The sequence below is a fragment of the Megalobrama amblycephala genome, linkage group LG18 (assembly GCF_018812025.1).
Source record: "Megalobrama amblycephala isolate DHTTF-2021 linkage group LG18, ASM1881202v1, whole genome shotgun sequence".
In the NCBI taxonomy this organism is placed as follows: Eukaryota; Metazoa; Chordata; class Actinopteri; order Cypriniformes; family Xenocyprididae; genus Megalobrama; species Megalobrama amblycephala.
This window is the reverse complement of record NC_063061.1, coordinates 1,223,067-1,248,005: the sequence shown is the minus strand read 5'-3', so window position 1 is coordinate 1,248,005 and position 24,939 is coordinate 1,223,067. Positions and strand designations below refer to the sequence as shown.

Sequence of the window (24,939 nt, the reverse complement as noted above, 5' to 3'; positions counted from 1 at the left end):
TCGACAGGTGTATATAAATAGGAAGCAGATGCAATCGCACTCTGTCTTTCGCTTCGGAGCCAACAGTTGGTGTCCAGCTTCAGACTTCACAAGAGTGAAACTAAACAGCCTTGGAGATTCAGCGTCTGTTTGTGTTGGCGTTAAGGCACAACAGCGAGGACGCGAGCTTCCCGGGGAGCCTGAGCTAAGCTCTCAACTGCTGTTTTAACAGCAACTGAATTCCCATATAAAACGCAGTTGTATGTTGCGATTTGGGCCGGTTCCTCCCGGTGTGTTCGGGGAGTGGTGTACCCGAACACATCGCGTCACTCCCTGTGTGCTTCAGCACGAGAGAGCTGACTCTTCCCCTTCTAAAAGAGCTTCACAGACAGACACTGCGTCTTTTTCAAGACGTCATTCTGTCTGTGCGTTTCTGGAGGCGGTCGTTTCCTATCCTCATTCACGGCCACAATCACTTTCTCTCATGTCTGCTTAGCGTGCTGAGACTGTGTTTGTGGGCGGTTCATATTCTCTTATGAGAATATGCCCACGTCGGCGCGTTGTTTGTCTCGCCTTTCTCATAAGGGCTTGAGCGTTCAGCGCGCCGTGTGCCGTCGAGCTGCCGGCTGACAGCGCGCGTTGCCATGGCAACCCTGAGCGTTGTCTGGCGCTCTAGATGCACGGTCGAGACTCGAGCGCCTTTAATGAGGTGGAGTCCCCTCACTTATTCCCCGATCTAGTTTATTTTTCTGAATCAGAAAAATACTACTTTGGTTAATAAGCCTGGGTGACCAGAGGATCACAGTGGGGCAATACCCGCCGAGTCATTCTCCGTGGGCCCCCCACTCCTCTAGTGCATCGCAAACATGCTGTGACTATGTCCGTGGGTGGTTCATGTTTAGTACAACATGGCCACGTCGGCGCCCAGTGCGCCGTGTGTCGTCCAGTTGGACGTCCATGTTCACTGTCCAACATGGCTGGTAGCTTCTGCTTGGATTGCTGGTCCTTCTCATGAGGGACCTAGCGTCTTAGTCTGGGCTCCAGCAGAGGTTCAGATGTCGACTGCTACATTGGAGAGAGTATTTTTGGGCTCTGAACATGAAGATGATGCTGAGCGTCCCACAGTCGTGATGTGCTCATGCTGAATCAGATTCAGACTTGACAACCATGCTTTGGTACTCGCCTTGCCCCGCCCCTGTCTTTAGCCCGGACGTGCATGGAAAAACTTGGCAGTTTGTAACCTCTTTGGTGTCAAATATGGTACGCCAAAGGGGCCACCACCTCTGCCCTGCATGGGTCTTGGCCCCTGGCAAGTCCGTGGTACGCCAAAGCACTCATTGCATGTGGGTAGTTCTGAGTCAGGGTTGAGCTACGCATGATCCAGGTCATAGCGCAGGCCCCTGGCCAGACAATGTCCACTGTGGTGGTCCGGAAACACCCCTGGCTAGTCTTGCTGGGATGTGTCGTTGTCAAAGTACACTTTCTCGACGCACTCATCTCACAAGCTGGCCTAAAACCCAGCCCGCTCCCCCCGCAGCCAACCCAGTTGGTTAGCGGGAGGCGGTCCTGGGGATATGGTGACCTGAAGCTGAAGTAAACAGTTCTTTCCCCGGAGGAGGGCCGGGTGGAGAATTCTCCGGTACCTTCACAAGTTGCCGTTCAAGATGCTCACGCAGAAGCGCATTTTCGAATGCGTCCGTCCCCAGGATTGGTTTGCAGCGATCGACCTAAAGGACGCGTACTTTCATGTCTCGATTGTGCCTCGCCTCAGACCCTTCCTACGGTTTGCGTTCGAGGGTCGAGCATATCAGTACAAAGTCCTACCCTTCGGGCTGGCCCTGTCACCCCGCGTCTTCACGAAGGTTGCGGAGGCGGCCATTGTTCCCCTCAAGGAACAAGGCGTTCGTATTCTCAATTATCTCGATGACTGGTTGATCCTGGCCAGCTCGCGAGAGCAGTTGTGCGAACACAGGGACATGGTTCTAGCTCACCTCAGCCGGTTGGGTCTTCGGGTCAACTGGGACAAGAGCAAACTCACCCCCAGGTAGAGGATCTCTTATCTCGTTCTCGAGCTAGACTCGGTCGCCCGGACTGCGCGCCTCACCGAGGAGCGCGTCCAGTCGGTGTTGATCTGCTTGAGTACGCTCAAGCGCAGGATAGCGGCCCCACTGAAACTTTTTCAGAGGCTGCTGGGTCATATGGCATCTGCAGCCGCGGTCACGCCGCTCGGATTGCTCCATATGAGGCCGCTTCAACACTGGCTCCGCGGCCGGGTCCCGAGATGGGCGTGGCAGCGCGGTACGCTCCATGTCCCCGTGACACCGAGCTGCCGTCGCACCCTCATCCGGTGGTCGGACCCCTCGTTCCTGCGAGCAGGAGTGCCCCTGGAACAGGTGTCCAGGCACGCTGTGGTCTCCACAGATGCCTCTGCCACCGGATGGGGGGCCACGTACAACGGGCATGCAGTGTCGGGTCTGTGGACGGGGCCTCAACTGCATTGGCATAACAATTGCCTGGAGTTGCTAGCAGTACCTCTTGCACTGGGCCGCTTCAAGAAGCTGCTGTCAGACAAGCACGTACTGGTCCGCTCGGACAGCACTGTGGCCGTTGCGTACATCAACCATCAAGGTGGTCTACGCTCCCGTCGCATGTCGCAACTCGCCCGCCATCTCTTGTTATGGAGTCAGAAGCATCTGAGGTCGTGCAGCCCATGAGCTGTCATGGCAGCCTCCACTTGCGGGCGAGTGGCGGCTCCATCCTCAGGTGGTCCAGCTGATCTGGCAGCACTTCGGCGAGGCCCAGGTAGTCCTGTTTGCCTCCCCAGAAACTGCCTACTGCCAGTGGTTCTATTCCCTGACCGGCGGCGTGCTCGGCATGGATGCCCTGGCACACAGCTGGCCCCCGGGTCTGCGCAAATATGCGTTCCCCCCAGTGAGCCTTCTCGCACAGCTCCTGTGCAAGGTCAGGGAGGACGAGGAGCAGGTCTTGTTAGTGGCTCCGTATTGGCCCACTCGGACCTGGTTTTCGGACCTGATGCTCCTCACGACAGCCCCTCCTTGGCCGATTCCTCTGAGGAAGGACCTCCTGACTCAGAGACGGGGCACCCTATGGCAGCCGCGTCCCGACCTGTGGAACCTCCACGTGTGGTCCCTGGACGGGATGCGGAGGTTCTGAGTGATCTCCCGCAAGCGGTCGTAGACACCATCACTTCCGCTAGAGCTCCTTCCACGAGGACCCTCTATGCGCTGAAGTGGAACCTGTTCATTGAATGGTGCTCCTCTCACTGAGAGGACCCTCGATCATGCTCGGCCAGATCCGTGCTTTCCTTCCTGCAAGAGGGCTTGGAGCGAAGGCTGTCTCCCTCCACCCTCAAGGTGTATGTTGCCGCTATCGCTGCACATCACCATGCAGTTGAGGGTAAGCCCCTGGGGAAACACGATTTGATCGTCAGGTTCCTGAGGGGGCGAGGAGACTGAATCCTTCTCGCCCTTCCTCCATACCCTCTTGGGATCTGACCCTGGTTCTTACATCTCTCCGGGGTCATCCCTTCGAGCCTCTGCAGTCAGTCGAGTTAAAAGTGTCTCTCAAGACCATCCTCCTGGTTGCACTGGCTTCGCTTAAGAGGGTAGGGGATCTGCACGCATTTTCGGTCGACGAATCGTGCCTAGAATTCGGGCCCAGTGACTCTCACGTCATCCTGAGACCCTGGCCCGGATATGTGCCCAAGGTTCCTACCACTCCCTTCTGAGATCAGGTAGTGAACCTGCAAGCGCTGCCCTCGGAGGAGGCAGACCCAGCCCTAGCTTTGCTCTGTCCCGTCCGCGCTCTGCGTGTGTACGTGGACAGAACGCGAAGCTTCAGGACCTCAGATCAGCTCTTCGTCTGTTACGGAGGCCAGCAGAAGGGAAAGGCTGTCTCCAAGCAGAGGATGGCCCACTGGATAGTGGATGCCATCGCCTTGGCGTACGATTCCCAAGGCGTGCCTTGTCCGCTTGGGTTGAGAGCCCACTCCACCAGAGGGGTGGCCTCTTCCTGGGTGTTGGCTCATGGCGCCTCGCTGACAGATATCTGTAGAGCTGCGGGCTGGGCGACACCTAACACGTTCGCTAGATTCTATAGCCTACGTGTAGAGCCGGTATCTTCCCGTGTACTCGATCCACTAGCCGGTAGACGCGTTAAACCCGCGCTAAGTGTCGGCTTGCAATGCCATTCCCACCCCCTGGGCCGGATACGTGCATCTTTTGACTCCAGTCGTGTTCCCCACTTGGCGAACCCTGTCGAGTTCCTCTGCCTCCCCGTTCGGCTCGGACATTGCGGAGTGTCTGATGCCAGGCCAACATCCGTCCCTGACGTTGTCTGTTGGCTGGGTTCCATATGTCGTGACTCCTCTACGTGAGTGGTCCCATATGTGTAGTTGTCAACGGTTTACAACTCCCTACGGCGAGTCCGTGTCTTTCCCTTAGCAGAGCCAGCTCTGCTGTCACCTGTCAGATGAGTCTCCCCCTACCCAGGTGGAGCCATCCCAGGGACTCCATATGCGTACTGCCCCCCGGGCCAGTCCATATGTGTATTCTCCACGTAAACTCCTCCCCCATTGGGTAGGTAGTGGCCTCCGCAGCATCCCCTACGGGTTCGCTTCCCCAGTGTAGTCTAGTTTACTTAATGGGTATGTCGGAACAGCAGTAGACTCTCTCGGCGTAAGCCAATCCCTTCACCGTCCCAATTGGTGCGACGGGTGGCTAGAGCTTGCACTGGGCACTGGAAGGGGTTTCGTAACTGTGGCGCTTTATTTGGGATCCCAATTCGTCGGTCACTACTGACGTACGTCGAACGTGACTGACTGAAAGGGAACGTCTCGGTTACATATGTAACCCTCGTTCCCTGAAGGAGGGAATGGAGACGTACGTCCCGTCGCCACAGTTTCTGTACCCTCGCTGTTGTGCGGACACCAGTTGTCTCCTCAGCGAAAAACAGAGTGCGATTGCATCTGCTTTCTATTTATATACACCTGTCGGAGGCGGTTCGCATTATGCAAATATTGCATGCCAATTCCATTGGCTTGTTTTAGTTCACTCTAAGCTGATAGGGCTCTCTAGTGATATCCCAATTCGTCGGTCACTACTGACGTACGTCTCCGTTCCCTCCTTCAGGGAACGAGGGTTACATATGTAACCGAGACATTTTGACTGCAAAAGATGAGGTAATCTGATTGGATGTCATGTATTTGACCTTTTACGGCACTACCATTTTCCTGTTTTTACACTAGATGTGTCATTTACTGTTAGAAATACATGCTCGGTTTTAATGTTAAGGTGGGGTAGAATTAAATGAATGGCAAAACTCAGCATTTTGTTTGCGTATCCCCTCTGTCACCTCACGTACCCCAGTTTGGGAACCACTGCACAAGCATTTGATGTACTGTGCAAAAATAATAAAGCATTATTGCATCATTTACTCGGCAAAAATGTCATCAGAATGACGCAGGATAAAAAGATAAGTGTCACTACAGCAACGTTTCCAATGTAAGACTATACATGGCACTTTTTAACAGGGTACTGTGTCAAAATGCAGAAGAACAGCTAAATAATTAATTATTAATATCCATTCAATCTTGTATCTTGGACAGAAGCAGAACTGAAATATATGTATAAATATACACTTGAAATACAAGATGTTATAAGACCTGCTTGTCAATATTTCCCATCAAAGCCAAGAAAAATAGGCTCATTTGGGACATATCCACATTTCTGGACTCACAATCATTTTGCCCAGCACTGGAAGGGGTGCTTCAAATCCCTTTGAAAAACGAAGCACAACCAGCTGTTCATGCTGGCTTCTCCGGGTGTACATTATGTAGCATTTAGGACAGAGCCACCTGAGGCTGTGTTAAAACGGATCATGTGACTCGCTTCTCAAAGGGTTTCACAGAAGCGTGTGGAAAGCAAAGAGCACAAAGAGACTGCCAAGTGAAAAGAAACAAATACAGAGGAATTGGCAGCTTTAACTGGATGAAATACGACAACCTTCAAGAGAAACTGCCTGTCCTGGCTTACATATATGTGCGTGTGTGTGTGTGTGCGCGCACGTGTGTGTGATTAATTCAAAATGCTTTTCTATTAACTGTGGTTCTCAACTGGTTGGCTATGATCCAAAAATAGGTTGTAAGTCTGACAGGGTCCCAGGGAAAATAATAATATGAAGAAGAATAAAAAAGCATAATAAAACCCTAATCAAACTACCTGAAGTAATCTTGAATCCAGTTGTGTACTAAAGCCCTTATATGGAGATGATTTCGCTGTGTTTGACGCAAATTACTAACCTTGGGTTTGCGGTCACTCATTTAGAATAGCTTACTACAAAATAATTAACAATAGAATGAGGTTAATAACAAATTCTTGTGTGTATGCATGCGTTGTGAATTTGGTGAAATTTTTTGGAATAATTGTCCTGTGTTTTAAAAAAATGTGTACTTTCTGCAAAATAATCTGCTAAATTATTAGTGAATTAGACCCAGTGCTTGTTGTCCAGTGTAAAATCTAGGTCCTGAAGAAAAACTAGTTGAGAACCACTGGTATAGTCTGGTATGTATGGACGCTTGTTTCCGCCTCTAAATAAAAAAAAATAAAATAAAAAAGTAATTGCGACTTTATATCTCACAATTCTGATTTTATTTCTCAGAATTGCAAGATTTATACTCACAATTGCAAGTTATAAAATCAGAATTGTGAATTATAAGGTCAGAGTTGCATGATATATACTCACAATTGCATCTATTAAAGTCTTGCAACTCTGACTTTTTTCTCAGAATTCTGACTTTATATCTCGCAATTCTGACTTTATAACTCGCAATTCTGACTTTATATCTCGCAATTCTGACTTTAAAACTCGCAATTCTGACTTTATAACTCGCAATTCTGACTTTATATCTCGCAATTCAGACTTTATATCTCGCAATTCAGACTTTATATCTCGCAATTCTGACTTTATAACTCGCAATTCTGACTTTATAACTCGCAATTCTGACTTTATATCACGCAATTCTGACTTTATAACTAGCAATTCTGACTTTATATCTCACAATTCTGACTTTATAACTCGCAATTCTGACTTTCTATTTCGCAATTCTGACTTTATAACTCGCAATTCTGACTTTATATCTCACAATTCTGACTTTATAACACGCAATTCTGACTTTATAACTCGCAATTCTGACTTTATAACTCGCAATTCTGACTTTATAACTAGCAATTCTGACTTTAAAACTCGCAATTCTGACTTTATAACTAGCAATTCTGACTTTATAACTAGCAATTCTGACTTTATAACTAGCAATTCTGACTTTATATCACGCAATTCTGACTTTATAACTAGCAATTTAGACTTTATAACTAGCAATTTAGACTTTATATCTCGCAATTCTGACTTTATATCTCGCAATTCTGACTTTATATCACGCAATTCTGACTTTATATCTCGCAATTCTGACTTTATATCTCACAATTCTGACTTTATATCTCGCAATTCTGACTTTATATCTTGCAATTCAGACTTTATATCTCGCAATTCTGACTTTATATCTCGCAATTCTGACTTTATATCTCGCAATTCTGACTTTATATCTTGCAATTCAGACTTTATATCTTGCAATTCAGACTTTATATCTCGCAATTCTGACTTTATATCTCGCAATTCTGACTTTATAAATTGCAGGTCTGACTTTATAACTCGCAATTCTGACTTTATAATTCGCAATTGAGTTTATATCTCGAAAGTCTGAGAAAAAAAGTCAGAATTGTGAGATAAAAAGTCACAATTACCTTTTTTATTTTTTATGTCATGGCGGAAACAAGCTTCCATAGGTATACAATGGTTACACATTGATATAATTCCCTTTCTTCCAAATTCTGGAGAACTATCTTCTGGTACTTAGTGAAAGTTAAATATAGGTCTGTGCCCCATGCACATTGACTTTTAAAAGATTACTATAGCTAAATCTGCCAAAGCCATCAGGCTTATGCTATTTAACTGGGATAAAGGTAATCAGCGTGGTTGTCTATTTCAAGCTGTTAAGGCTCTGCTGACTATTTCTGTCAGGTTTAAAGCCTCATATACAAGCACACAGAGAGGGAGGAAGGCGGCCTCTTTTTAATTAAATGAAAGATGCAAATATTTCAGCCATTGCTGTTCTAAGTAAAGTAAGAGTCTGTATGCTGGTAAGTGTGCCCCTCTGCCTTTCCCAGCACAGGAGGTTTAGTACTAAACTTACTAGATGTTAGTGCAGTGAATCTAAAGACCAGACACAAGAGCAGTGTGGTTGCGCAGAATGCAGAAACATGCATAATTAGTGAAGTTTACATGAGCAATATACCTTTGAGGAAAAGAGCCGCAGGAGCTTTTGTCCACACAGGAAACAAAAAAATATTAGAAATTGAAAAGAAGAACACAAATACAAACAAACCAACAAGAACAACAAGAACAACATAAAACAGACATACAATATAATATAAAAAAGGTTCTGAAATATACATAGACAGAGGAAGGAAGGGGTGCAAGGCAGCATATCTTAACAAGTTCACTGCATGTTGTAAAATACGGAATAAATATGCTCATTCCTAAGGAGAACACATCTACAAAGTGCAAGGATTAATTTAAAATACTATCAAAGTTACACTTAAATACAGTACTATTTGACATGACTCATCCTATCAGAATTTACAGCTTGGAAACAGACATTTCTTATATATCTAACAAATCAGGCCTTTATTCATATAAGGGCATGTGTGTAGCAAACAATCATTACCAAACAACAAAAGAAGAACATAATCGCCTGAGGAGGAGACTGGTACACTTCCACTCTGCACAGATCAAAACACTTCTTCAGCAAAACATATCATTTTATTTGATGAGTTTTTCTTCAGAGTGTGCCTTTGACTGGTTAACAAACTGTCAAATGTGGTTTGAAAGTCATTACTCATTAATCTGCCTAACATTTTAAACCCCAAAATCAAATAAGACTTTTCTGGCACCCCTTTAATCATCTGAAAGTGGAACCACCCCATTTACTGAGATCTACCCTCTTCAAGCTACAGATATGAGCACCATGCTGAGATGAAAATCTAAGGCTGCACTTCAAACCTGCTGCTAAAATGATTTGGATTAACGTGTTAGTTCACCTAAAATTGAAAATTCTGTCATTAATTACTCACCCTCATGTTGTTCCAAACCTGTAAGACTTCAATTCATCTTCGGAACACAAATGGAGATTTTTTTGATGAACTATAAGAGCTTTCTGTCCCTTTATTGACAGTCTACACAACAACCACTTTGACACTTCAAAAAGTTCATAAATAGATCGTAAAACTAATCCATATAAATTGAGTGGCTTAGTCCAAATTTTCTGCAGAGACTTGGATTGCTTTATATGATATAATTTAAGCTTTTATTCACATATAAACATTGATCAGCAAACATAAACAGAAGCTCACCCAAACCTGATTGATGTACGAGAACAAACCTCTTTGTTGTGTGTCATTTGTTTTACATTTACACCATGTTGATCACTTCAGGTGTGGTACACTTAGAATAGAACTTTTTTAACCCTCTGGAGTCTGAGGCTGATTTGGGGTCCTGTTGAAGTTTTGACATGCCCTGGCATTTGTGCTTTTTTCAGTTGTTCATAAACATATTAATGGCAAAAGTGTCATTACACTGTATTCAGCACAAACTAGGCTACCATAATATGTGAGGAACATGTATGTACATGTTTGTGTTTTTGAAGGAATAACGTTTATGCATGGTTATTGAAAAAAACAAAAAACTCACTGAAAACAAAAGTCACTGAAATAAGGCCAAAAAAATTATATTAAATCTGTGTTCACAAGACTTCTGGGTATTGGAGGTTGTAGAATAGAATTTTTTGCTTTAAAATGAAAACCTGAGAAGACAAATGATTTGCATAATGATCTTTAATGACCTGCATATCAATGAGCTCTTTCAGTCAGGTAGGCTGTGAAAAAACCCTCTGTGATCATGTCTCAAGCTCATCATGGTGTATATCAAACATACAGAAAAAACAGCAATACTGTGAAATATTATTGCAATTTAAAATAATGGTATTCTATTATATACTTTAAAATATAATGTATTTCTGTGATGCAAAGTGTCTGAACATTCATGTTACCTCTATGGCATTTCATATAGCCTTTTAGCTTAAAAGCATGCACATTTGGAGAAATATTGATGGATTCTCATGTTTATGTAAATTTTCTATACAGAGGAGTAATATTTATTTAATATTTATTGTCATCACTGTGAGCGCTGGATACTGTGTTTTCAATTCATACCTGCAGCCGGAGGGCGCTCTGTGCACCTTTAGTCCACAAATTACTCTAAAGAAGAACACTGTGACCAAGCCATGTGACATTACAGGAAATAATGGCATGTCTTCCAGAGGTCGCTAACCATAGCTTTAACGTGCAGATAAACACTTTTGAAGACAATAAATACACGATTGTGATGATCTATACATGTATTGCCTCAGAATTTGTGTCTGAATAGCGCTGGCTCCATGGGCGTGGCCACATTAGCAGATAATGAGCTGAATCACGGGCGTCTGACATGTGTCTCTTTTCATACAGATTACATATACAGAGAATATTTGTTTTTGATTTGACTTACACGATTTAAAACCTGAGAACTATCAGATTGGACTTTGTTCAGAGGAAGACGAGAGATCACGCATCATGTTAGTTTTCTTTATTTTGTAAAAAGCACAACATTTTGTTTTTACTCTGAGTGTAAACAAATAAAAGGATATATTCTATAGTTTCAATTGATATATTACTTATGTCTCTATGACAAAAAATTACGGAGTATTTTAAGTCTGTTTTGCTGCAATGTGAAAAAAATCCTGCAAAACGCGCCGGCGCGTTTCCCGACTCCAGAGAGTTAACCAGATTGGTAATAAAGAGAATGTTACTTGAATCATATTGTAGTTAAATTTTAAATTTTGACTAGTTAAACATAAAAAAAAAATCGAAATTGCGAATCGTCAATTGTTTCAAATCGAGATTTAAAAATAAATAAATAAATAATTAATTGCAAATTGTCAAATCGAGATTATTTTTTTGCTATATCGCCCAGCCCTAACCGCATTTGTTCTTGCGGAAGCTCAAACGTGCTGCATAACACGAGAATGAACCTCATTGGTTTTTGTAGAAGCTCAAATGTGCTGCGTAACACAAGAACGAACCTCATTGGTTCTAGCACATCAAGCGAACATTCTTGAGCTTCTGTTTACCACAACTGATGTCTGAGTTGATGAATGTTTATATGTGAATAAAAGCATAAATGAAATCTGTTCTTCAGAAAATTTGGACTAAACCACTCAATTCATTTGGACTAGTTTTGATCTCTTTATGAACTTATGAACTTTATGAAGCGTCAAAGTTTCAGTTGTGTAGCTGTCTATGTAGGGACAGAAAGCTCTCAGATTTCATCAAAAAAGATCTTCATTTGTGTTCCGAAGATGAATGAAAGTCTTAAGGGTTTGGAATGACATGAGGGTGAATTATTAATGACAGAATTTTCTTTTTTTGTGTGAAGTATCCCTTAGTACATCACTGCTCAGAGACACTGAGGTGGTCCACATTGGCAAAGCTGATCAGGAAGGAAGACCATGTGGAGGAAGTTTCTAGCATTCACACTGTAGCTATGTTCCAAAACCTAGTGAGCTGTCTCATTGCCTACATAAGCATGTTGGAATCTTATTAGTGAGTGATTTTAAATGCTCTGCATGGGCAGCAACTATCGATCACTTCGATGCATCACAAATAGCTTTCTTCACAAAAAGCACAGAAGAGACTCATCTAGCAAATTTGATTCCTACAGAGTTAACATTAAAGACTTAACATGTTGCTAAGCTAACAACACAAAACTGTAATAAGCACAACTTACATAAATACAGTAGAATACAATACATACAGACTACAGTATTACACACTGATTACAATACATAGCATACATAAACACTTTTAACAGTATTTTTTAACCAGCCGGGACTAGTTTATCAATTTGATCAGTTCTCAGAAAACTGCAGAATATACTCTTCCAGTCAAAGGTCTGGATACAAATACTTCTATTTTCAACATTTGAGTCATCAAGAATATTTATTTGTCCACCATCGGGCCAAACCGTTCTTGTTGCTTAACCATTCCATTCCACGCCAATCTGGTCCAGTCGGTTAGTTTATATAATGCACCTTGCTGACGAAAAAGAAGGATACTAGGCCTATTTAATCATTTATTTGAATTATAAAAAATGTACTAACAACTCAAAATATGAATTATTGTCAAGGGCAGGTAATTTGGATGTAATGGGTAATACAGAGACGTTATTACAATCCACTGCATTACAAGCTTTGAAAGTCCAAATTGTATAGTCCTAGCAATGTCAATGGACTACTCGCACAACTACTTCCACGTTCTACTTATTACTACTCAGGAGTTTCCGGTAACAACGTTCAGCGCACCTACATACAGATAGTTAATCGTGAAAATCCAGATTATTACTACTTTTTATGGCTGTCAATTGATTAAAACAATGAATCATGTTCTCTGCATTAACATGAATTATCTTGAATCTGCCAAAATGTTCCTATAAATATATTTTCTTTCCAACTGCATTCTGAATAATTAATAAACTAGCCACTAGCCTGCAACAGTCTAGTGCTCGTATTCTCATTTAACAGTGTTTTTCTCTTTCTGATCATATTTCATATCTGTTGAGTTTACATTTTAAAATGAATTTGACTGATAAAAAGCATAGCAGCATGCATTTCTGCTTTTTCAGATCGGCTTGGGTTCTTTACACAGTAATCATCAGAATATAATTTATATTTGCATAATTTATAGTTATTACTACAATAACTACATGTAACGTGTAACAATGCCACTGTAAAATAAAGTGTTACTGATAATTGTGACTTTTTATCTCACAATTCTGACTTCTTTTCTCAGAAATTTGAGATATAAACTTGCAATTGCAAGCTATAGTCCAATTCTGAGAAAAAAAACCCTGACATTTTTGCTTAGAATTGCAAGTTTAAATATCACAATTCTGACTTAATAACTTGCCATGGAATTAAAAAATTAAAAGATAATTGCATCTTTTTATCTTGCAATTCTGACTCTTATCTGACACTCTTCTGATTCTCAGAATTGTGAGATATAAACGGTAACACTTTAGTATAGGGAACACATATAAACTATTAACTACGACTTTCCCTCAATAAACTTCAAATTTACTGCTTATTAAAGGTGCCATTGAACGTTTTTTTACAAGATGTAATATAAGTCTAAGGTGTCCCCTGAATGTGTCTGTGAAGTTTCAGCTCAAAATACCCCATAGATTTTTTTTAATTAATTTTTTTTAAATGCCTATTTTGGGGCATCATTAGAAATGCGCCGATTCATGCTGTGGCCCCTTTAAATGCTCACGCTTTCTGCCCCCGGAGCTCACGCTTGCCTTAAACAGTGCATAAACAAAGTTCACACAGCTAATATAACCCTCAAAATGGATCTTTACAAAGTGTTCGTCATGCATACTGCATGCATGCGTCGGATTATGTGAGTATTGTATTTATTTGGATGTTTACATTTGATTCTGAATGAGTTTGAGGTTTTGCTCCATAGCTAAAGTTAACATTACGCACAGTTGGAGAGATTTATAAAGAATGAAGTTGTGTTTATGAATTATACAGACTGCAAGTGTTTAAAAATGAAAATAGTGACGGCTCTTGTCTCTGTGAATACAGTAAGAAACGATGGTATCTTTAACCACATTTAACAGTACATTAGCAACATGCTAACGAAACATTTAGAAAGACAATTTACAAATATCACTAAAAATATCATGTGATCATGGATCATGTCAGTTATTATTGCTCCATCTGCCATTTTTCGCTATTGTTCTTGCTTGCTTACCTAGTCTGATGATTCAGCTGTGCACAGATCCAGACGTTAATACTGGCTGCCCTTGTGTAATGCCTTGAACATGAGCTGGCATATGCAAATATTGGGGGCGTACATATTAATGATCCCGACTGTTACGTAACAGTCGGTGTTATGTTGAGATTCGCCTGTTCTTTGGAGGTCTTTTAAACAAATGAGATTTATATAAGAAGGAGGAAACAATGGAGTTTGAGACTCACTGTATGTCATTTCCATGTACTGAACTCTTGTTATTTAACTATGCCAAGATAAATTCAATTTTTAATTCTAGGGCACCTTTAATAGTAAGTAAGTTAGTTGTTAAGATTAGGTATTGGGTAAGATTAAAAATGTAGAATAAGGTCATGCAGAATGAGGCATTAATATGTGCTTAATAAGTACTAATAAATAGCCAATATTCTAGTAATATGCATGATAATAAGCAACTAGTTAAAAGACCGTAAAATAAAGTGTTACCATATAAACCATATAAAAGTCCAATTCTGAGGAAAATCAGACTGACTTTTTTGCTCAGAATTCTGACTTTATAACTCACAATTGTGAGTTGATATATCATGTAATTCTGAGAACAAAAGCAGAATTGCGAGTTTATATCATGCAATTCTGAGAGAAAAAGTCAGAATTGTAAGATAAAAAGTCCAATTACCTTTTTTATGTTTTATTTAGTGGCAGAAACAAGCATCATGAAGCTTAGACTACTGCAAGTAGTCAATTATACTTGATGTATATGAAAGCAAATCAAAAACTGAAGAGAATTTTGGTCCGAGAACACTTTGTCATTGTGCAGTGTCAAACCAAGCTCAAGTGGAAATACTATAACCATTCCCTAACGTTCTAAGAACCGCTTGGCCCAACGGTGGAAAAGCGACTTATGTTTCCAGCTCTTTACAATCAGTACAATCAATACTCCCAAACAATTTGAGGTATATCATGCTGTACTGAAGGAATTCACATGCCTACTGGATACTTTCGTCCATTTATAAATATATACACTACCTTAACCTCACCTTGTGCCTCTTAGGATTTCTAATCCAGAAGAATACAAGTGGTGCTGTCTTAGAATTTCACCAGAGCAAGGTCTCCTCTCCACATTAGGAGCACATTAAGCCTAGAAATGCTGTCTAGGCAGCTCACTAACTTGTGGAAAAGTGCTATTACTTGGAGTACTTTAGAGTACTCAATCCTTGACCCTAAAATAAACTACCAATTGCAGTTCTCAAATAGGCTAAACTTAGAATTCGAAAAATACTTACAATACCGGTAGCAAATACACTTTATAATATTGCTGTACTGTAGGTGATAATGTGAATTGCTTTAGAAAGTGTACTCACAGGATTTTTCCTCTTCTTGTCTTTGTTTTTGCTGGGCTTGCGGTTGCTCACAAAGTAGTGGAGAGTTCCATACTCAATTAGAGCGGCGAAAACAAAGATGAAGCACACCGATACGAAGAGGTCCATAGCTGTGACGTACGACACTTTGGGTAAGGACTTCCTAGCAATGGTACTCAAAGTGGTCATGGTAAGTACAGTTGTGATTCCTGGGGAACAAAGGAAATGACACTGAAATAAGAGCATGAAGATTTCAACATCTGGTGCATATGTATTACTGAGTTTAAATCTGTGATATTGATCTTTTACTGTACATGGCTAGTCCACACTTGTGGTTTGGCTTTTAATCCCCAGTGGACAACAATATAAGCACTCATTTAAGAGACAACATAAAACAAATTATTATCATTGTAATGAAAATATAAAATAATAAGGTAAGGTGAATGTATAAATACTGCATATTTACTATTTGATTAATGGATTATTAAATTCAATTAATTTTGTATATTCATGAGTGTGAATTTTAATTGAATTGGTCAGAACCCACAATATGTTAATTTGGATTTGATTCTTCATATAGTTCCTACTTTGAAGCGACTTTGAGGTAAATTAGAGCATTTTTGGGGATTAGGTATTATGTACTATTAAAAAATACACTTACAGAAGATACAGGGCATTCAGAAAGTATTTAGACCCCTTCATTTTTTTTCATGTTGTATGTTGCAGCCCTTATGGGAAAAAATGCTTTATTCTTTCTACACAATATACACTACAAATTACTTCACTATGAAGTTTGATCCCCACTGAAGGATGAGAGAACAAGACTTAGAGGGGTTTTTAGAAAGCAGTCTACTTGTAACAAACAAACAAACAAACAAACAATAAATATGAAGATACAAATTGTAGTTTTGACCACCCCTGAAATGGGTCAAACCATTGACATCACCTGAGCAGTTTAAACCTTGCTTATTCAAGGATGAGCAAATACAAATAAAGACATACAGCACTTGCAAATCTCCAAGCCTTTTAAGGGATGACAAGACCAAAAGCAATACTGACTTAAAAGTCATAAGCTCATCTGAAGATGACTCAAATGGCTAAAAAGGAGGGCTTGTCAAAGCCTCCAACACCACAGGTATATTTCAAAACAGAATGCTTACTAGGCAGAAAATTCTCAAATGTCTCACAGTTTTTTTGCTGTTTTTACTAAACTTTACTGGTGAGCATCTTGAGACAAAACAATGGCATATTTTAAGATATGTCAGTGCAAGTTGCTTTCAGATAAAACAGCTCAAACATGCATTTTAGTCTGGGACTGGGCTTAAGCCTTGTCTGTGAAACCAGGCATGAATGTCTGCCAAATCAGACCCACAACCTGAGGATGAAGCCTCCACTTCCCGGGCCTAAGCCCATGTCTTGACAGCAGGTCTGTCCTCTCATTCAAACTTCCTTGAATGTGAACTGTCCTGAGCAAAAAAGGAACTTGCCTTGGGACCAAAGCAGAATGCACAGACTGACCTAGACAACGGACCCTGTGTTGAGCCAAGCAGAGGCAAAAAGACTGACTCACAGGAGACAGGCATACCTGCATCGTGCAAAAAACCAGGATCACTCCTGGAAAAGTTGTTTGCTGCCTTGGCAGTAACACTCTTATGGGTGTCCAAGCCCATCCTTATCAAATGATCAAGAACTAAGTGCCCGATGCTGGACCACCAATTCCTGTGAAAAATCAGCTAACTGTCAAGGTCATTTAGAACTGTGGCCGAAGGAGCGATGTTGAGTGAAGTCAGCAACGAGAGAGCGAGTTCAGAAGCAGAGCGGTAAGAAAGTGGGTCAGTTTTCTGATAACTGTTTGTTTCCTCTCTCAGTAACAGACGGGGAGAGAGGATATAAGCTGACTGCCTGGGATGGAAAAAGATAGACAAGCCTGACCCAAAAAGAAATGTAATACTGAAACGCTCATTTTGTTGCGCTATGCACATTATTCTTTGTGTCTGTAAATAAAGCACTTGAAAATTATCTTGCCGGACATGACTTCTACTTCTCACATTTCCAATCTTGCTGAATACACACAACCTGGGGCCTCAACAGGGCCAGAGCCAAGTCCACACATTTTGGAAACATCTGAGGAACCAAGGCCAGGCCAAAAAATATCCCGAAATTGATAAGCCACAAAAGCAAACCATAGGAAATTCCTGTCTCTCTAAATGATCTGAAATTGGAAGTAATCATCCTTAAGAACGATTCTGACAAACCAATTCATTCTGAAACTGAACACCCTGAGCGTCAGAGGACACAAATTCAGAATAGGATGCAGACCTTCTATCTTTTTCATTACCAGAAAATATTGGCTGCAAAAGCTAGTTCCCCTTTGAGGAGGAGATACCTCCTCTGGGTGCATTTGTGGCCTAATAGTCAGAGAGTTGGACTTATAACCTGAAGGTTGTGGGTTTGAGTCTTAGTACTGGCAGAAAATGTAGGTGGGGGGAGTGAATGAACAGAGCTCTCTTCCACGCTCATTACCCACAACTGAGGTGCCCTTGAGCAAGGCAACTAACACTTTTTTTCCAGAAGTCAAGTGAGGTCTCCTTTATGTATATAGCACTTACATATTTTTTTTCAAAGCATCTTAACAGTGATAAACAGAAAAATAATGATTCAATGATGCAAACAGAATTCAATTCTGCTGTAAAGCAGCTCTATAAGTACAATAGTAAACAGTAATTATTCAGTTGAAATCAGTTCAGTGTTGATTTAGTTTGGTTCAATACTTGTGTAAAGTTCATCAATTATGGAATGTGTTCAATTCATCTATAAAGCAGCTTTGGAGAAAACAGTGATGTCATCATCAGCTCATTTCAGTTCTCATCCAATAGTGGCAGTGCATTCAAGTCAATAATATTGTAGAATATTAAGTGTCCCTATCTACACCACCAAATAACTGAACAGAGGTGACCGAGAGGTGTGGACCTGTGGAGCCACCATATCAGGGGGAGATGACCTCCTGGGACAAGACAAAGAGAGTAGTCTGCGTCTCTGACCAGGACTGACAAACAGCTGGCCAGGGCCAAGAAGACTTAGCTGCCGGCCTCAGGTTAACATGTTGACGGGGATGCGGCCCAATCTCTCTGAAAGATTGCCAAAGCTGCAGCCTCGCTCTTCTGCCTCTCCACGGGTCATTGCAGAGAACTGGAGCAGACATTACTCAAAGGTGGTGCAGGCTCTCAAACTCTGCATGGAATAAGATACCGAAAAGTAGCTTACTGCTGTTTCGAAGTCTGGAACTTATTGACGACAGCAGAAACAGTGTCCCCAAAAAGCATCGCAAGCCTCTGAATGAGCCTGGTCTCATTAGAAAAACGTACCTGTGGGAACGTTTTCGTGAGTCGCAAAATACGTACCAGTACGTACGTATCACTGCAGTTTCAATATGAAATGTACACTGAGTGGCGCTAGAAGCGTGTTCATTTTTTTGCCGGAACAGATAAACATGAATATGGTACATTTTTATGACATCGTTTTTATACGAATCACTGCAGTTCTGATTTGAAATTTTGTCCATTGAGTGGCGCTATAAGTGTAATGCTCCATTATTTTTTAAAATAACGTACCACAAACACTACACCTAAACCTACCCAATAGTGTTAACAAAAGCAAATGTGTCATAAAAAGCATCCATAATCATGCTGTTTTAGCTTGTTTTGATCTCTTTTACCGTGACTCGTCTTTCACGGGATTCATACCCAAGGTTTCCTCGTCCTAAGTACAACACCGTATCAGCTGAGCTACCGAGCAAGCTTGTTATGTTAGAAAAGTGAAATATATGGAGCTGGTTCAGCGATGCAAAGTCCAAAATATATTTGTTTACTTATATTCGTACAAAAGAAAGAGAAATGAGAATAAAGCATTACTGTCATTCTAAATCTTTAGTATTGCGGAAAATTAGACAATGTGCTTAGTATTAAATGAACATGTTGAAAACCCAAGCATTTAACACACTTTTACGTGTCTTTGCTTTAGATCTTCCAAAACGGCATTGTGCTCACCCTGATTTCCAAGGAGAATAATCCTCTTGAAGTGCATCGCTGACCACAATGAATCATTATACAACAACTAACACAAGCAGATCTTTCTGAAGAAGAGAAATCTGAGCTCTAGACAGGAGACATTAGAAGAACATCACTGATATTTTTTGCACATGGTATCAGTTGGTGTCAAGGTTGGTTGCAGTAAGACGAGGAGTGTTGAGGATCTTTTCCAATAGAATGTTTATTCAAAGAAAACATTTTGAATATTGTTTCATTGCTATGCTGACGATACTCAAATCTATGTGCCTTTTAAACAAAACGACAACCATAGTTTAAGTTATTTATCCTCTTGTTTGTTGGATATTAAATCAATGATGTCCCTAAACTTCTTAAATCTCAATGAGACTAAGACTATGGCAATTGTGTTTGGACCTCTAGCTGTCTCTGGCAGCGTAAATCAAGTGTTAAGTAGTTTGGCCTCTAATGTTAAGCCTTCTGTCAAAAATGTGGGTGTTGTCTTTGATTCTGCTTTGAAATTTGATAAGCGTATAAATGCATGGTTAAATCTAGTTTCGTTCCGTTAAGACTCCTAGCCAAGGGTAAGAGTTTTTCTTTTCTTTTTCTTTTAATCTTTTTCGGAGTTCGAGAGAGTTATATATGCCTTTATTTCATCACGACTAAACTACTGCAGTTCAGTTTTTACAAACAGTCCAAAACACAGCTGCTAGACTTTTGACTGGTACTAGCAAAGGTGAACATATTACCCTGTCTTACTCTCATTGCACTGGCTGCCAGTCTGTTTTAGAATAGAGTTTAAAATTTTATTTTTGTTTTAAGTTTTTAAATGGACCTTAAATGGACCTCTTATCTTTCTGACCTTTTGAGTATAAATTAACCTGCTAGATGTCTAAGATCTTTGGATCAGAAACTCTTACTGGTCTCTCAGTCCAGGCCGAAGAAAAGGGTTGACCAGGCTTTTGCCATAGCCAGCCCTAAATTGCAGAACAGCCTACGGCTTTCTATCAGAACGATTACAATATAATCACCTTTTAAAGCATAACTAAAAACCTATGTTTAGGTTGGGGTCTAAATGGGGCTTTTCTAAGTATCAATTATATGTGTTTGCGTTGTGTTTTACTCCTGTGCAATTCTACTTATTCTAGCTTTTTAAACTGATATTGTTTAGCACAATGTTCAACTATTGTTGTTTTTATTGTGCTTTATGAATAAACTGAGATTGAGATTGTTTGAGTCAGTGTGTGAGAATAAAGGGGATTGCACTAAGTGGTTCTCATCTTATTTAAATGACAGAACTTTTGTAATGAAATTAGGGAGTTCTGTTTCCACCTCTGGGTCTATCTGTTCTGGGGTTTATCTAGGTTCTTGTCTTGGCCCTGTCCTATTTACTTTTTATATGCTTCTGTTGGGATTAATCTGTCAAATCCACAACCTGGCATATTGTTGTTATGCAGAAGACACTCAGTTGTATCTACCCATGACGTGTAATGAAATAAACGCCCTCTGCTGTGATTGGCTAATTTCATCGCACCATATCCACGCTCTACTTTACAACATGTCATGTGTTTTGATACTTGAGATGGCAAGTGCTGTGATAGAGCTGTTTGAGTCACATTTCAAGGCAGAAGAAATTGAAACAACCAGGTATGTACAGATTTTATTAGCAACACTCAAACAATGATTTGCTTGGTGTCTTAATAATGTTAAATGCTAGTTTATTCCAAACAGACTGTTACACCATGTCTACACCTGACACGAGAGGCGCAATGCAATAAAATAAGTGTACTTACCTGCATTGTCTCAGAGAAAAAATGCTTGCCATTACCAGAGATGGGCATAAATACACGGAAATGTAAATTAAAATACAAAATACCTCAGTTGAAATGTATCGAAATAAAATACCAAATATTGTGTGGGAAAAATGTATTTAAATACAAATACGGAATTTTGAAAATATGCAAAATTGGTGAAGTAACACAATTAGGCTGAAATCTATCCGAGGCTACGTCTGTTCACATTTTCCCCAATCCCTCTGCTCCCAGAGTTCTAGAGAGTGGAGTTCTAGCCCCTGAGGAGGATCAAATCCTGAACTCTGGTATCTCAACAGAGGCTGTTGAGACCATTATAACTCTAGAGCTCCCTCCACAAGGGAACTTTATGTCTTAAAGTGGGGTCTCTTCACTTTATGGTACAGAGAATGCCAGTTGGATCTAGTTTACTGCCAGGCTGGTTCAGTGCTGTAGTTCCTTCAGGATTGTGTTTCTGCTGGGCTTTCCCCCTCCATGCTAAGGTTTACGTGGCAGCCATAGCTGCTTACCACGCACCTTTGGGTGATGGATCTTTAAGGAGACACCCTCTGGTATCTTGTTTCCTTCGTGGCACTTTGAGGTTAAAGGTGCCCTAGATTATGTTTTTAAAAGATGTAATATAAGTCTAAGGTGTCCCCTGAATGTGTCTGTGAAGTTTCAGCTCAAAATACCTCATAGATTATTTTTTATTAATTTTTTTAACTGCCTATTTTGGGGCATCATTATGAACGCGGCGATTTTATGCTGCGGCCCCTTTAAATCCCGTGCTCTCCGCCCACAGAGCTCGCGCCTTAAACAGTGCCTTAACAAAGTTTACACAGCTAATATAACCCTCAAAATGGATCTTTACAAAGTGTTCGGCATGTATGCGTCGGATTATGTGAGTATTGTATACTGTTATATTGTTTACTTCTGATTTTGAATGAGTTTGATGGTGCTCCGTGGCTAACGGCTAATGCTACACTGTTGGAGAGATTTATAAAGAATGAAGTTGTGTTTATGAATTATACAGACTGCAAGTGTTTAAAAATGAAAATAGCGACGGCTCTTGTCTCCATGAATACAGTAAGAAACGATGACAACTTTAACCACATTTAACAGTACATTAGCAACATGCTAATGAAACATTTAGAAAGACAGTTTACAAATATCACTAAAAATATCATGTTATCATGGATCATGTCAGTTATTATTGCTCCATCTGCCATTTTTCGCTATTGTTCTTGCTTGCTTACCTAGTCTGATGATTCAGCTGTGCACAGATCCAGACGTTAATACTGGCTGCCCTTGTCTAATGCCTTTAATAATGTTGGAAACATTTTTTAATTAATTAATTAAATTAAATTAATTTGCTTTGCCCAGTCAGGGCATTTGAGTGTTACGTCCACTGGTCTGTTCAGTGGCAGAAGACTGACCAGCTGATGGTATGCTATGGTTCACCTAGGCAGGGTTCTTCTGCATCCAACCAGTTTGTTGAGACTATCTCTACAGCTTGCCAGGCACATGACCTTCTTTCACCTCTAGTTAAGATGGCAGAATCTATGACTTTACTGTCAGGAGTTCCTTCCAAGAAATTAGTGATGCAGTGGGCTGGGCTTTTCCGCACACATTCATCAGATTCTACAGCTGGACTTGGACCCTGCATCAGGGTCTCAGGTGCTTCTGTCCTAAGCTGTCCTCGACATGATTCACACAAGGCACTTAACATTCCCATAGCATTATCTTCGACGCAGCGAAAGAGAACATCTCGGTTAAGACTGTAACGATGATTCCCTGAGTAGGGAAGTTTCATGTTTCTTTATCACTCTAATGTTTCAATAACTCTTGCCAATTAAAAGCTGCATGGATATATTTGCATACTGCAATATATAAAGGATACAAAAAAACTCGATTCACATTTTATTATTATCGCCACAATATACTGTATATTGTCATATCAGTCTGTCCTAGCAAGCAGAAATACTAAAACACATTTGACTAGCTAGTTGATAAAACCAATAACAATCAAGACTGACTGGCTAAAGCTATTTTTTACAAATATTACCATACTGCACAAAAAAAGTAGTTGTGCAGTATGGTAATATTTGATTTGAATTCAACCTCTAACAAACACAGAAAGAATCCAGGTGCGCATTATAGTTCAGCAATGCATCACAAATGGAGAATCTATCACTATCTATCTATTTCTCTGTCATCAAATATGAAAAATAATGTAATGGCAAAAGTCCCACATGCTTAAAAAATTGTGGTTAAAAACATTTTTATAAATCATAAGTTCTGATATTTATTTTTTGTAATTTGTGAAAAGTATTGACATTAAAAGTTTACAGTTTGTACCTGATTCTTTGATGTTTTCATAGTGTAATCTTTGGGGAAATTGAATCCAATAAAATCATACCCAGAAATCGAACATAATACAAAGGTTAAATTGAAGAATCTCTACTCTTTTGCATGTAATTGTCCTCAGATGCATTGAAATTTATAGTGGTGTGTATGTGGTGTTTTATTGTATTTGTTTAACAGGTGTTTTGTAATCTTGATTTTGCAAAACACTTTGGTCAGATTGTGTTGTTTTTAAATGTGCTATAGAAATAAATCTTGACTGAACAAATGAACATGAACTAAACACACAAAGAAACTAAACTAAGAAGACTAAACATGACAATAATGATAGATATTATGCAGCATGCTGTTTATCATCCTAGATGCATGATTCTAAGTATCAGCTACATATCCATGTGCATACAAGAAATTTAGATATATGTTCTGTTTAAATTTACATATTTACATTTTTTCTAATGGAGAAACTCATGAGCTTCTTAGATTAATTTTGCAACATCCTAACCAGTGACTTTGGTAACTGTGATACTTGGTTGAATGATGCCTGCAACTAATCTCAGAGCCTTTAAATAATCCCATTTTGGTCCAGTACAAATATTTGAGCAGTGATTTGAATTACAATTATGTTGATTAGTATGCTGCCAAAATTGGCAATTGGAAGTATCCTGACTTGCCCCCTTAAAGAACAAGTACATTCCAACAACAGTTACAAGAGAACAGAAACAAGAAATTTGCTTTCAGCAAAATATGTACATGCTTTTAAATGCTGATGCAGCAGACTCATATTGCACTGCATAATATCATCAATATACATTATATTTATAAAATTTTAAAAATGAACACAGCAAAAATCTTCTTCTTGATCAGTATTTCTGTATTGTTTTCCAGTAAAACACATCTAAACAGCTTTATATCAAGATGTGTTTTCAGAATATACTGAATTAAATCAATTTTTCTTACATTAGTTTTTTTTCCCCCTCCCTTCTTGTTTTAAGCATAAATGTTAATAAATTTAGTGGTGTTTACAAGTAAGACGAGATAAAACCTTTTGCCTTTGAAGTAAGAAAAATAAATTTAATTCAAGATAAATTCTCTTAATTATTGGGTCCCACTTTATATTACGTGGCCTTAACTACTATGTACTTACATTTAAATTAATCATTTGATACAATGCACTTATTGTGTACATACATGTTTTTACGTTGTATTTATATTTTAAAAATACCTGAATGTAATTACATCTAAAATTAATTTCTGTAATTACATTCATATCTACACTGTTGACCCATCCCTTACACCTTGACCCACACTTAAACCTACCCATACCACTAAACCTGTCTCTAACCTTACCCGTATCCCACCTCAATACCAGCAAAAGTGTTTTGCAATACAATATGATGAAATTTTTGATGCAAGTACATAGTAATTA

The 24,939-nt window shown here is 40.2% G+C and overlaps 1 protein-coding gene across 4 annotated transcripts in view; it reads right to left on the bottom strand.

Annotated features, from left to right (window-relative positions):
* The window catches only part of gabrg2 (gamma-aminobutyric acid type A receptor subunit gamma2), a 96,129-nt gene that overhangs the window by 4,662 nt on the left and 66,528 nt on the right, over nt 1–24,939 (bottom strand). For 2 of the 4 annotated variants that reach the window (XM_048166396.1, XM_048166395.1), the window contains exons 8-9: nt 15,320–15,525; nt 8,348–8,371 (exon numbers count right to left, since the gene is read on the bottom strand). In XM_048166396.1, coding sequence (XP_048022353.1) covers nt 8,348–8,371; nt 15,320–15,525 — 230 coding nt within the window. The remainder of the gene's footprint in view (nt 1–8,347; nt 8,372–15,319; nt 15,526–24,939) is intronic. The other 2 variants (XM_048166397.1, XM_048166399.1) reach the window with 1 other exon arrangement.